The 15,541-nt window shown below is 33.6% G+C and overlaps 1 protein-coding gene across 2 annotated transcripts; it reads left to right on the top strand.

Annotated features, from left to right (window-relative positions):
- On the top strand, window positions 986-11,887 carry LOC109838022. 2 transcript variants are annotated; one of them, XM_020406430.1, is made up of 5 exons: window positions 988-1,332; window positions 9,353-9,488; window positions 9,567-10,205; window positions 10,685-10,835; window positions 11,534-11,887. In XM_020406430.1, the coding sequence occupies exons 1-5, from the start codon at window positions 1,256-1,258 to the stop codon at window positions 11,596-11,598; spliced, it is 1,068 nt and encodes a 355-aa protein (XP_020262019.1). In that variant the 5' UTR covers window positions 988-1,255; the 3' UTR covers window positions 11,599-11,887. The 2 variants fall into 2 exon arrangements, with proteins under 2 accessions (XP_020262020.1, XP_020262019.1); XM_020406431.1 differs by lacking the exon at window positions 10,685-10,835 and having other exon boundaries at window positions 986-1,332.

Raw genomic sequence — 15,541 nt, 5'->3', positions numbered from 1 at the left:
GATCATTCCCACTATTTGTGGGAATGAGCATTCCAAGTGAGAAGATAAGGAATGGTCATTCCCATTCAAGTGAGAATCAAAAACTAGCTAGGTATTTTTTAATTATATCCATATTAATAATAAAGAATGTTTGGGTGAGGCGCTATGCAAGTGGACAATTTTAGATTGACAATTTAGGCTAGTATATCATTTTGCTATTTCGAAACTTATTATTTTAGTTGGTATTGTTTTATGGATTTTTGCTATTATGAATTGAGTGATTTTGATACTTTATCAAATAAGTTAATTTATATATCTAGAACTGTGGATTGTGGATATCATTCTTTTTTTTTGGACCTATGAAAGATACGATAATCTTTTTTTTTTCTTTAATTTTTAAGACTAAGAAATATCGAGTATTGTTTAAAAAATATAAACGAAACATACACCTGATGGATAACACGAGCATTAGTATAACACATACCTAGATTAATATAACATATGCGTATATAAAATTATTTAGTTATTATCATTAATGTTTATTTTTTATCTTATTAAAAATCTATGTTGTTGTAAGGGCATTATTAGAAAATGAGATTTCATTCTCACTTGTGTACTAGTGATACCAAACATGGGAATGAGAATGAGATTTCCATTCTAGCTTCATTCTACGAACGCACTCAAACAAGAGAATGAGAATGACCATTCCATTCTCACATACAATCCATTCCATTCCTTCTTCCATTCCATTCCCAAGTCTGTCCATTCCCGCGTACCAAACGAGGCGTTATAACCTAACCCATGGCTGAAGGAGTAAAGTGGTGAAAATTTGACTGGGCAAATTCGACCACGTGACAAAAATCAATGGACCAGATAACTCCTCCTCATTTCCATTTTTCAAAGAGACAGCCAGGATTTCTAACCATCAACTTTATTGGTTTTCATAAAAGAAATCATTAAAAATATATATGTAATTTCTCATTTTTTTTGAGACGACAAAACTAACGGCCTTTTCGCCGTCACATTCTTTTCTTTACTTTTCCCCTTTTTAACAAAAAAAATTATTAATTTCTTTTTCTTCTTCATTCTTTTCCGATCACACCCAGATGAGAAACTGCCTTCTAATTCCATTTCTGGAAACCAGAATCTACAAGAACTAGTTTCAAATGGATTTGTAGTTTTCATTAGGAAAAAAAAAATTCAAAAGGGAATCTTTTTTAAATTATTTTCATGACTATGAATTGAATTGAATTGAAATTGTTGAATCGAATTGGGAATGGCGGAGAGCTTCAGCAGATGGGAGTCAGATCCCCTTTTCTGTGCTGCAGAAGTGGTTCAAGATTCTGCCGACAGGTTAGTAATAAATTACTTTTATTTTAATTTTCTAATATATTTTTATTTCCCCCAATTTAATAGTAGTGGAATTTGCTCTTTTTATTGCTTGGCGGAACCTGTGAGCGTAAGAACTTGATGTTGTGGATTTATTTATTCACCTCCTTCAAGAATAAGGAATTTGTTTAAGGACAAATTTTCTAAACCAACCTATTTGGACTTTTATTCCCAAAAAACGACCCCATTCAAAAATAATTGCAAAAACCGACCTGGTTTCAGCCTCAGTGCTGAAACCAGGTCGGTTTTTGAAAAAAACTCTCCGAAACTTCACGGGAGTTGAACTCCCGTGAAGTTTCGTAGTTCAAAAAACTTCACGGGAGTTCAACTCCCGTGAAGTTTCGGAGAGTTTTTTTCAAAAACCGACCTGGTTTCAGCGCTGAGGCTGAAACCAGGTCGGTTTCTCTAAATAAATGTGAAACGGGTCTTTTTTTGGGAATAAAAGTCCAAATAGGTTGGTTTTGAAAATTTGTCCATTTGTTTAAAGGGAAACACTACACATTGAGCAAGCTAGGAATGAGAATCATCAGATTTTGCCAGTTGATAAATCAGATCAGTAGCAAAAAGTTTCGACATTGTTGAAGATGAATACTACTATAACCCTTAAAAGGATCTTTAGAGATACATACAAATGTGGTAATGGGGCAAGTCCTTGCAAGTACCCACTTTCTTTCTTCATACTCATTGTATGTCAATGACCCTTAAGAGGATCCGAGGGAGTTGAACTATTATTGTTCTTGTTAGGGGCTGTTTGGTTCGTTTCCTAGATATAGGGAAATGTAATTCCATGTAAAGAAACACAAGTTTTTAGTTTTCCAAACTTTTCCAAGAAATAGATTGTTTTGGTTTGGTTCGCACAAAAAAATGGTGGGAAACCAATGTTTTTACTTTTCTTGTGTTTGGTTTGCATGAGAAAAAAGGGAAAACTTTTTGTTGATTTGACATTTCCCACTTTTCTTGTGTTTGGTTGGTTTTGAAGTGTGTAGGAAAAAGTGTTTAGAGTCACCATGGTAAGATTACCCCCACTATAGACAAAAATTATTTGTGCTAGTTATGAGATGTAATCTTAATCATATAAAAGTGCGAATGTATCATGAACAAATAATAATAACCCGAATGAATTATAAATTTCTGTTTGTATTAATGAAATCATACGAAAGCTGAAATCATCTGAAACCTACTGTAACATGAACTGCGTACCTGATTTGACATGAAATATACCTGTTTGAGATGAAAATAATCACACAAAACCTGTTTTCCAAGAAAAAATAAACAAGACCTGTAATAACCTGATTATTCATAAATTTATGAAATACGTACCTGAATTAGCCAAAAAAATTTCTGAAACCTATAAAAACATATAAACGGTCTGAATAGCCATATTTTAGTATATAACATAGCAAATAACATCGAACCTGATAATTTATGCATGTTGAACTTTATGTGCAAAAAATCATTTGAAAATATTTCTTGACATCATGTCAAATAAATCAGCCACATGTATATGTGAATTATGACTGTGGGCTCAGAACTTGTTCAATATCATCATTGTTAGCCATCCAGTGCAATATCAATAGATATTGCAGGTTGCTAATCTCAGAAAAATTGACAATCATCATAGCCTAAATTGAACACCTATAAACAATATCATAATCAACAAACAGTGCGGAAAATCTGAACACACATAGAACTCCACAAAACATGAGCTCAAATAAAAGTTGAACAACAGAGCATCCACAAACAGTGAGCTCAAATAGAACTTGAGCAAAAGAGAAGATGTCATATGTGCACAAAACATAGCACAAACCAGAGCTCACAAAACTGGTGTGCACAAACATTAGCTCAAAGAGAAGTTGAACAACAGAACATGTAATCAGGAAACACCCACCAACCTGGAAGTTGTCACAAACCTGGACACAACAACAAACCCAAAAACCAACCTGGAAGGAAATCACAAACCCAACAACAAACGAGAACATCTTTTAGCAACCTGGAATGAAATCACAAACCCAACAACCAAAAACAAAAGGAACAAAATCAGAAGGAACAACCAACAACAAGATCAACCAACAACCAGCAACAACAAACCCAAAAAACCACCAACCAACCAACAACCAAACTAACCAACAACCAGCAATAACCAACAACAACAACCACCAACCAGTCCAACCAGCAACAACCAATAACAACCACCACCAACCAGACCAACCAACAACCAGACCAACCAACAACCAGCAACAACCAACAACAACAACCACCACCAACAACAACCAACAACAACAACTACCAACAATCCCGAGCACATTTTGTGTTTAGCTTAGGGCTCAGAACTTGATCAATATCATCATTGTTAGCCATCCAATGCAATATCAATAGATATTGCAGGTTGCTAATCTCAGAAAAATTAACAATCATCATAGCCTAGAAATAAAAAAATCACCAACGAAAACCAAATACCTAAATGCCCCAGAGTAATAGCCATCCAGTACAATGTGTACACATTGTAGGTTACTTGCATCTTAGGAAATATCCTGCATTCACAAATTCAATTACAAAAGTTAGTATTTCACAAAATGATATTAATCATAGAAGATAAATATTACAAAATGGAAGCAAATAAATACTTACTACATATTACAACAATATGTTCCATCATCATAATGTTCCACAAACACAATAAAAACATTATCACCAAAAGTAAGTGGATTTCACAAGTATGGTAGAAATGAGAATCATAAAATACCACTTAAAGACTTCTTCTATCGGTCTTCAACCCCCTTCGTTGAGAAAGGTAGCAATCATCTCTTTTTGACCAACCGATGATATGCCCATAAATAGTCTTGCTTCATGCTCATTCAAATATAAGTGTCGGTAGTATGTATCTAGCTTTTCAACACTAAAATCTTGTAAATGAGCATATATGACCGTGGATAACTTCTCGGTCCAATGCATATTTACACACTTCATGTTTACGCTAAATACATCTATCTTATCCACCATTTTTAACATGAGCTCATCTTCTAGGTTGTTCCTACGAGCCTTTCCCTTAGCAACACATACATTTGCTTTAGAACTTGATATGGCGGGTGTTTCCTTAGACGGAGGAGTGTCCTCCTCATCTAAAATGTGTACTTGAGGGGATTGTGAGGCAGGTAAAGGCGGGTCAGCATCATCTCCAAGATTTATGGACTCACTACGACTAAATTTTTTCCAAGCATCACATGCAAATTCTCCTCTAGCTTGATCATCCCCGATGATAAGGAAAAGATCATCGTAGTGAGTCAAGGGTTTATTGACATATTATCTAAGTTTAGCATTCTTAAAGCTCTTATCCTGAAAAATATAATTGAATTAATTTAATGAAAACATGTAAATAAGATAAGTAATCAAGGGTTATGTAAAAATAGTTTATGTACCTCAATCCACCTATCCAAACATTCAGGATCCATGATGACAGTCTTGGTGCTTTCATCCCAACCGGCACCACTAAGATTACGACATGTTTCCATATCACGGAATCTTGTACGCAAAGTTTTGATGCGGTTCATGACATTTTCCCACTTGAATAATGTGTTAAACTTCTCATTAATATGTTGGGAAGCCATATGAAAAGCGGTTCTCTTAAAGTTTTTATCGGATTTGTAACCCTTTCTTACCATGTCGGCAAGAAATGGAATGAGCTCATCATCGTAACGGGAATCCCAAAACATATGTTTGTTACCTTTAAGGCCTCCAGTCTCACTATTTTTTTTATTTGTTGAGGTGTTTTTCCTCCTCTTCTTTGGATTTGGTGATGTTTCTTCCTTTCCTTCTATGAACCCGTTTGGAACCTGATTCGGGAGTTGAGCCATAACCACTAGTGGGAGAAAGTTGCACCCCACTAATATTAGGACTATGGAATTGTGTAGGCAAAGTAGGAGAACTTAGCATGCTCGTGTATGACCCAAAATGAGGGTGCATCGGGAAGTAACTGCCATCATGGAATGACATGTTGGGAAATGCATGAGGTGGTTGCCCAAAGTATGACTGCTGAAAAGGAAAATACCCACTATCGCCTTGATGCAATGACTGAGGGGGTTGAGAGGGTGGAGGCTGAGATGACGCTACACCCTTGCCTTTAGGAGTATCAGTCATCACTAATTAAGTCAATAAGAACAAATTGAGTACATGAAAGATATTGCAAAGCAAAATATAAGAACATGAATACATGAAAGATATTGCAAAGCAAAATATAAGAACATGACTACATGAATGAAAAGCAAAATCTAAAAAGTGGACAAACCATCAAATTGTCACTACATACATGAGCATAAATAGTACAACAAATATGAGAATTAAGTCTCAGTAGTTACACCATGATTATACTTATCACAATAGTCCACCCACATCGCCCAAGCAATGTTATCTCTAAGGGTCTTCCACTCATTTCTTGATTCAGTTTGTTCTCTTTGGGTTTGAGTCTGAGTAAAATCAACTAAATTATTATCATTCTCATTTGTCACCTCACCATCAATATATTCATCAATTTCGGACTCGCTGAGTAGTTCATCGCTTGGGTCAACAGTTGCGATGAAATTATAAAGTATCGTGCATGCCAATACGATATCTACTTGTGTAGGAAATGGATAATGCGGCTTAACACAAAATCTTAAAACGATTCTTCAATGTGCCAAATGCAGATTCAATCTTAGACCTCAAAGAAGAATATCTTAAATTGAATAATTCCCTTCTATTCTTAGGTGTTTTACCCGAATGTTCTTTCAAATGATATCGAACACCACGGTATGGAGATATGAAACCTGACATGGTAGGGTACCCAGCATCACACAGATAGTATTTGCCTACAATTTTATTAAAACAATTGTTAAAGAAGTCAATTTTGCATATTAAATTTAAAATAGTATAAGTTAAATTTTTATATAATTATCATCATAGACTTTCAAGCCATGTGGCTGTGGTCTAGATAATGCATCCTGGAGAATCCTAAAATCATTTGCAGACTCCTCCCAACCTGCTAAGACATATGTGAACAATTTGTCTGGGGTGCAAGCTGCAAGCACGTTCTGTGTAACACCTTTGCGGCCTCGAAATCGTGCAACAAGATTAATCGGAAGCATTGCATCAACATGAGTCCCATCTATCATACCAATGCAATCCTATAATACGTGTATCACATTACTAAGTTATCATTTATTTTCATTGCTTATACATGTAACTGTGGTTAAAATGTAGATATACCTTGAAATAAGGATAGTATAGCTGGTTATTAACGATCTATTGGGGAGTATCATTGATGGCTTGTCTCATGTAGCGTCCACGCAAACAGATAATTGCTTGTAAAACCTTATTGAAATATCTACTGACTGTCTCCCCTGATCTTATGAAATGAGATCTCATAATGCGATTTTTAGATTTATGACCCAAAATATTTAGTGTCATGATAAGTTGTTCTTCCACTGATATATTCCTTGAGTCTTTTAGAAGCATATTGTTCCTCATTATACTTACTAGCTTAACAAAAGCACCACTCCGCATTCTAATATAATTCACACAACTATCACTAAAACCATTATAAATACGCTCTATATGTTCAATTCTAGACCTCTCTTGTCTTTTTTTTTTCCTCACTTGGACCACGACGTATAGTTTACGTCTAGCTTGCATTCTCCTTATGAATGTAATTATTATAACAAGAACATATAGTGCTGCACCTTGAACCACATTAACAACACTTTGTTCATCGGTACAATCCCCATCACCATCCATCTACGATGCAAAAATCAAATTGAAATAATTAATATACCTACCAAGCATTCATATGCAATGTCAATAATCAAAACTTAAATGACACATAACAAGATCTAAAGTTAATTTTCAGTTAATATTTTCATCAATATTTTCAGTTTCTTTTACGACCATTTAAGATAATTGTCAGTTCATTTCTGTTCTCTTTTCAATTATATTTATAATAATTAATATAATTTTTACTTAATTATAATAATATTTGAAGGAATATTTTTAGTTAATTACAATTATATTTTTAGATAAATTTCTGTTAATTTCTAGATAACTATAGAAAATACAAAATTTCATCCTAAATAATTCAAATCATACAAAATTTTTAACAAATCAATTCTGAGTTGAGAATCATACATTAGGTCTGAAATCAGTTTCCAGGAAGATCAAAATCGGCAAAAAACCCCAAATTTTTCCCAATAGAGGCGCTGATAAAATCCAGCAAGCCACGAAATCCAGCAAAAAACCCCAAATTTTAGCAAAATCCAACAAAAACACCAACAAATAGGAACTCCCGCAAGCCACGAAATCCCGAGATCGGACAAAATCAACAGTTTAGAACCCCCGCAAGCCACGAAGAGAACCCCCGCAAGCCACGAAGAGAACTCCTGCAAGCCACGAAGAGAACCCAAGGCGCGAAGAGTGAAAAAGCGAGGGGGGAAAGAGGAGGTGACCCTAGCCCTCAACCGTGTTTCCCCCCATTTATCCGAGATCTGACAATAGTACAGATCGTGGGCGATTTCCTCTCGTTTTCGAAGGAAATGGGGCGAAGAAAAAAATCCAATGTGGAGGGGATTTCCGCGGTTGGAGGGACGAGGGGGAGAAGCGAACCAAAGCTGGGAAACGAAAACCCTAGAATGGGTTTTGTCGATGTGGAGCGGATGTCAGGAGGAGAAAAACGTTTCCACGGCTCAAAATAGCGAACCAAACGGGCCCTTAATAGCTATTGTCACATACCGATAGAACAATTTCCTATCATAGCTATTACAGACAATTTCATACAACCGTAAACTCGTTGGATGTCTTAGGTGAGAAAGAAGATATCGTCGTTTGTCACGATAGCCATTACCTTGTTTTGAACTCGTAATTTGATGGTGAAAACAGTAATTACTTTTCCATGTCGAACGAAGTTGTCAAATTGAAGTGTAGGTTTCTTCGTTTCTGCACAACATGTAGAAGGGAAGAAGGAGAACATTCACTTGAGCATCTTCTGTTGGTTGTCCTTTTATCTCTTCTTCGTAGCCAGCACAAATTAGGCTCCTTTGTACTGAGCAGTTTCAAGAAATCTCATGTGTGAATAAACTCCAACTTGATCTGTTTTCGTAGTAGGTTCTCAGGTTCTCTGAGCTAATCGTCTAGAAAGTTAGCAGAGCAGAAAGGGAAGGGAAGATCATTAAACTTTTGACTGCTTTAGCATTGCAAGAACGGAATTGAACTAGATCAAAATTATGTGATGCATTTCAATCGTGAGAAAATATATTCTGCTTGGCTAATTGAAGAAAATGTTGTTAAGACTCGTCTTAACATGTGTTGAATAAGACTCGTCTTAACATGTGTTGAAGTTTTGTACTAGGGTTGTTTTGGCTTCATCTATGTCAAAAAAAGTTATTAGTGTCAATAGAAGGTTTAAAATTTATGTAGTCGGTTCAAGAGAAAATTTAGAAAAGAAAAAGTTCAGTCCTCTAAAATCAATTGTTAATTTCTTTATAATGAGACACTGGGGAGCTATGCTTCACAGTTTATCTCAAAAAAGAACTTTAAAATCAAGTAGCTGATGATCCGGATGGCTTTCTAAACAAGGACATGGGAACTTATAATATGAGTTCGCTAATCAAACTATAAAAATTGCTTTCGAACAATAGGACCTTTGGTCTTTTAAGAAGAAGTTGGTGCAAGAATTAGGATAGGAAAGAAAAAGAACCTCCACTTGGAAAGCAGCCTTTACACAACCTATCGCAACCTTGTGCTTTTGATTTCAGCACTACTCCTATGTTTAAGCCACATGTTTGTGGTTTTTGGTTCATAACTTGGCCCGTTTTATTTTTTTTCCTAAAACATTCATAAATATGCATCTTAGATGATGCTATTTTGAAAACATACGGTTCTTGTAAGCACATTCACATGGTTTTTTTATTTTATTTACTGGTGAAAACAAAAACAAAATGACTTTTTTCCTTTGAAAAATTAGGATGGAGTCTGTTTATCGAAGCTTGCTGCATGAACAGAAACTTGCACTAGATGACCCTTCAGATGGTAAGCTTTTTAGCTCACTGCAATCTCATAGACGAGATCTTACAACTGCTCTTGAAACAACACGATGGCAGGTAAAGTATAAATCTTCCAAGTTTTCTATTAAAAGTAATTCAATTGGCTTTAATGGAATTTGCTTTCAATTATTTCAGTTGGAAGACTTTGAGAGAGAAGTCAATTTTGCTGCATTATCAGATGAGTCTAAGTCACGAGAAATTGCTATATTGAAGCACAAACAATTTATTAGAGCAATAAGGGAACAAATACTTCAAGTGGAAAAAAGTGTGCAGGACTCATCAAAAGAATACCCGAGGAGCTATCCTCAGTGGACGAACTTAGATGAACAGGACAAAGACATGTTAACATCATTTCTTTCTGGGAGTAATTTACGAGATCACAGTTCAAACTATAACACTGGAAGTAAGATCATGAGAAGTATTGATTCAGACACAGACACCAATGATATTGTTGAGCTAAAGCTTGACAAGGTTGAAGCCTTGCCAATGAACGGTACAAAAAATATGAATATTATTCATGGTTCCTTGAGACAACAGGAGCTTGAGAAGCCTGCAACTTATGATCTGGAATTTGGTGGTTTGGGAGTAAAAAAGTACTCTTATCAGAATTTGATAACGGGATCTACTTGGGGTTTCTTGAGGAACTTTTGGCCTGGAAATGATAGTAAAGATAGCTTTACAAAGAGGAGGAAGGACGGTGAGATAACAGGCATAATTGAAGATGTTGATAAAAGAATTGCATCTTCAAGTAGTCTCGCATCTCAAGATCAACAGGTACTGATCTGCATTTATTTCAATTGGGACATTGATTAAGCAAATGATATTAGTTCCAATATCCATTTGGATATCATGATTCTCAAACCCACAACATTTACCACCCTCTTATTTCAGAATATAATTCTATACAATTGTAAACTGGTTAAACTTTTGGAAACCTATTTCTGTCGGTAGGAATTTCAACCAAAATTCTGCTCCTGAAAAACTGGGATTAATACGGTTCCTTAAATTAATATTGAACAATATTTATAGCTGTGTCTATATGATTATAGGTGTGCAATTGCGGTTGCTTTAACAACACCACTTACTGGGTTGCAAAAAGCATGGTTTAAAAAGTAAGATGATTACATGAAGGATATAACTGAGCTTAAACGTTCGGAGTATAACTGTGATTGAATATGAGGCTGCAAATGTGATTTTTGCGTGAGATGTAACATGTGAAAAAGAAATCTTTTCTCTTTCTTTGTGTTTGGCAGGGAATACTTCCTGAATGGTTGATAAATACTATGCGATTCTTTTGCATTGAACTTAACCAGAGGAGGTCAAAAGCATCTCGGAAACTTATTCCATTCAACCGGTTTGCCGTGAGGTTAATGTCGGTGATACTGGTTGTATTGATCATATTAGGTTCGTGTACTTAAATTTTAGTCATGTATCCTTTTCTCCCTTTCTCAAGATATTATTATATTAAGCTGATATGCCATTACATTACTTGTTAATTTTCACACAAAGCTGCAGAGGCAAATGACAGATTTACATTTATAAATTTATCTACCTTTGTTTGACAATTTGAGTTTCTAAATAAGTGCTTGTATAGGGTTGAATTTTTTGTTCATGACAACTTCTATCATTACATCTTGATTTTTACCTGGAATTCAAGGTACTTTTTAATTTTTATAGTGATTCTCCTGTGAGATATACTTTAGAACCTTTGCATTCTGAGGTAGGTTGTATTACAATAGGGAGCAGCATGAGTGATGGAGGACAAGGTAAATAGTATAATGGGTATTAATGCAAACAAATTACATGGATCATATTCAATCCAATAAATAGACCTAGATAAATCTTAAAAGATAGAAATCTTGATAAATACACTGAATAAATCATAATTCTGTCGATCATCATATCAAAAGAAACCGGTTTACACGCAAATGTTAAAAGTCAGAAGATCCATCATGATCACTATCGAATGATCTCTGCAGTAGGTCTATGTTCGTATGAGACAGTATTGTTTACTATTTACTTTCATGTAATAATCATGTCACCGTGTTTATTCTCTTAGGTTATATTTGTATTCAATTTAACAACACCCGCTTCTTTTTCAGGCTTTTCGGGGTTCTGGATGATTTGGGCATACATTTACAGGACTTTTGTTCCCTCGTCTAATTAACTATATTTTGCACCCCATCGATTCAGCATCCTCACATCAATACAACAGAGATTGAAGACGCATCTCCCAATCTCAGCGGCTATGTATTCATTCTGTTCATCAAACAGTGACTTCATTTGAGTAAAGATCATGAGAAATCTGCTTAATTTGTTGCCTCTTGTAAGGGTTTTGATTGCTAAAGAAAAGTCTTTAAGCAATCATAATTTTGCCCTTCTGATTGTAAATTTCCGAAGTTTTTTTCACTAGTGCGGAAGGAAACTGGTTTGCATAGTGATGTTCTTGTCTCTTCTTTATAAGCTTCTGATTTGTGTTCTAAATTGATGCTGAAGTAACGTTATAGTGATTTTTGTCTAATAAGCAATTTGTTTATTGTGGTTGCTACCCTTTTGTAGACTAGTATAATCCACTCACTTTGCACATGGACATATTTTTGTATATTTAATATTATGTTATATAATAAATTATATATATATATATTATAACTTATTTTAATACACTATTTTTTAAAAAAATAAGTTATACTATAATTATTAGTACTCATACCATTATTAATATACATTTCATAGTTATTTAAATTTGCTTATTGTTATGTTATTAAACAATTTATTTAGGAGTATAATTATTAAATAATTATGTAATTATTAGTTTAAGTAACACTATTGAAATAATTAAATCATTTATATTATTAAAAAAGTATGCTATATAGATATTTTACTACAACATTAATTAAACAATGGCAATAATTCTTAATATTATATGACTTTATGTTGTAAAGAATATTATCTTGTTTTATGATTAACATCGGCTTAGTAATAAAAAAACTAGATGTTGTAAATTGAAAATGCTCGTATTTTAGGAAAAATACTTTATATAAAAATATTAGATCCTTGAAATTTATGAGACATTTACTTTCCAACAAAAAGTGCATGTCTCATAAATTTCAAGGATCTAATATTTTTATATAAAACAATTTTCCTAAATAAAAATATTTTTAATTTATAATGTTAATTTTTATTACTAAGATGATATTATAACGTCAAACAAGGTAATATTTCTTACAATATAAAGAATCAATCCCTAATTTATAGTATAGTGCACATTTGCACGAGAGCATACTTATTTTTTTTATATTTTCATTTATTTTGTTGGTTGCAAAATAAAAAATAACTTGCATAGTAATATAAATTATGAACAATTACAATTTTGTTTAAATGAATAAGTTACATGATAGAACTATGTATAAAAAACTGTATGGTTAATTATTATAGTTTAGATAATTATTATAATTTATTCATAATTTATTAAAATAATTATCATATATTAAATAATTTCTTCTCTTTTAAATATAATAATATTATACATAGCATACTTATAACACTATTAGTAACTATATTTTATTTTAATAACTAGTTTATTATACTATTAGTAAATAATTTACTAAATTGTTTAAGTAATAAATTATAGTATAATTTATTAATTTAAAAAACACTATTAATATCATTATACTATTAATATCATTATAATTACAATAAATACAAATTATTTTTCATACTATTATCATACTTTTAAAAGGCTAATAAGAAGAAAGGTAACAGGTAGTCCTCCATAAGAGGTGAAACTCCAAGGCATAAAGTATAAGCCTAATGAACTTTTTTATTTTTAATTTTTCTAGAATTTTAAATATTATGTGAAGATAAATTAGTGATAAAATTTAAATTTTCAATGAAATAACATACTTAAATAATAAATTAATAGTGTGAGCAAAGGTTTCAAAAAAGTGAGGAAATGTATAAATAATTTATTAAATAAATAGTTTTACTATTTCATTACAATTGATAACTATTTATAATAAATTATAATATATCTATAAACTTTATTATCATTATAAACTAGGGAAAATTGCTTCAAGGCCCCAAAACTAAATTGGTGATGTGTCCCAGCCCCTTGAACTTTTTCTTATGTGCTTTTTCCCCAAAAATGAAAAATCCATGTGAATCAGCCCCATTTACAATTTCCAAGACAAAAACTTCTCAAACTACCCTCTTCTTCTTCTCCAGATCTTCTCTAGATCTACTCCTCTTCCTACAAACCCATCTCCTCTTCCACCCTCTCTCTAACCTCACTCGAAACTGTAAGCATATAAAATTGCTTATAGGTCCTTTAGCTCAGCTCGGCACAAACCGACGAACCAACGAGGCGACGAGATCGACGTGTTCTCTGTGCAGTTTGATTGTTATTGATATTGCAAATTGTATGGTGGGATTTTGGGAATGCATTGTGGTCATTGTTGGTTTGATAACACTTTTCCTGATGATAACACTTTCAGAGAAGAGGATGTCTCCAATTATTTTAGGTTACGGGAAATTTTCTTTTTGAACTTTTTGATGGTTTGACAATTGTTGTTTGGGGTTAAAACTGATTTGGGTTCGTGTTATATTCTATAGTATTTATGGGTCAGTTCAAGATGTGAGGATCCCCTAATCTCAACATGTTGGGGCTTGGATGTATATCAAAATCAAGAAAGAAGTAATAAACTCAATGTGTGGTATATATAAATGTTGTACAAATTTGTGATGGTGATTTCTTGTGTCTGCTGTTGTACAAATTTGTGATGGTGATTTCTTGTGTCTGCTGTTGTTTGTTGTCATGTAAGCTCCAGTTGAACTGAGAAGGAGTTTGATGTTGTTCTCTGTGCAGTTAACTGTTGTGGTTAGCATGTTAACTCTTGTGTTTAACATGTTAACTCTTGTGGATAACATGTTAACTCTTATAGATAACATGTTAACTCTTGTGGCTATATGTTAACTCTTGTGGATAACATGTTAACTTTTATGGATAACATGTCAACTCTTGTGGATAACATGTTAACTCTTGTGGCTATATATTAACTCTTGTTATAGTTAACATGTTAACTCTTGTGGATAACATGTTAACTCTTATAGATAACATGTTAACTCTTGTGGCTATATGTTAACTCTTGTGGCAAACATGTTAACTATTGTGTATAACATGTTAACTCTTGTGACAAACATGAATTATAGTTAACGTTAACACTACACCTCTGACAAATATTCACTTATCGACTCTCTTCAATAGAGCGATAAGTCCTCAAAATTGCTTCCATAGCAATATTCTTCTTGTCACGTTAACACTACACCTCTGACAAATATTCACTTATCGACTCTCTTCAATAGAGCGATAAGTCCTCAAAATTGCTTCCATAGCAATATTCTTCTTGTCACGTTAACACTACACCTCTGACAAATATTCACTTATCGACTCTCTTCAATAGAGCGATAAGTCCTCAAAATTGCTTCCATAGCAATATTCTTCTTGTCACGTTAACACTACACCTCTGACAAATATTCACTTATCGACTCTCTTCAATAGAGCGATAAGTCCTCAAAATTGCTTCCATAGCAATATTCTTCTTGTCACGTTAACACTACACCTCTGACAAATATTCACTTATCGACTCTCTTCAATAGAGCGATAAGTCCTCAAAATTGCTTCCATAGCAATATTCTTCTTGTCACGTTAACACTACACCTCTGACAAATATTCACTTATCGACTCTCTTCAATAGAGCGATAAGTCCTCAAAATTGCTTCCATAGCAATATTCTTCTTGTCACGTTAACACTACACCTCTGACAAATATTCACTTATCGACTCTCTTCAATAGAGCGATAAGTCCTCAAAATTGCTTCCATAGCAATATTCTTCTTGTCACGTTAACACTACACCTCTGACAAATATTCACTTATCGACTCTCTTCAATAGAGCGATAAGTCCTCAAAATTGCTTCCATAGCAATATTCTTCTTGTCACGTTAACACTACACCTCTGACAAATATTCACTTATCGACTCTCTTCAATAGAGCGATAAGTCCTCAAAATTGCTTCCATAGCAATATTCTTCTTGTCACGTTAACACTACACCT

Source organism: Asparagus officinalis, chromosome 4 (assembly GCF_001876935.1).
Source record: "Asparagus officinalis chromosome 4, Aspof.V1, whole genome shotgun sequence".
Classification (NCBI taxonomy): Eukaryota; Viridiplantae; Streptophyta; class Magnoliopsida; order Asparagales; family Asparagaceae; genus Asparagus; species Asparagus officinalis.
Note: the sequence above shows the minus strand (reverse complement) of the source record. Positions and strands in the feature narration are given on the sequence as shown.

Coding starts and splice junctions, on each gene's coding strand:
- LOC109838022 (XM_020406430.1), top strand. CDS start 1,256: ATGGCGGAGAGCTTCAGCAGATGGGAGTCAGATCCCCTTTTCTGTGCT. Junction 9,489..9,566: donor TTGAAACAACACGATGGCAG/GTAAAGTATAAA, acceptor CAATTATTTCAG/TTGGAAGACTTTGAGAGAGA. Junction 10,206..10,684: donor TCGCATCTCAAGATCAACAG/GTACTGATCTGC, acceptor TGTGTTTGGCAG/GGAATACTTCCTGAATGGTT.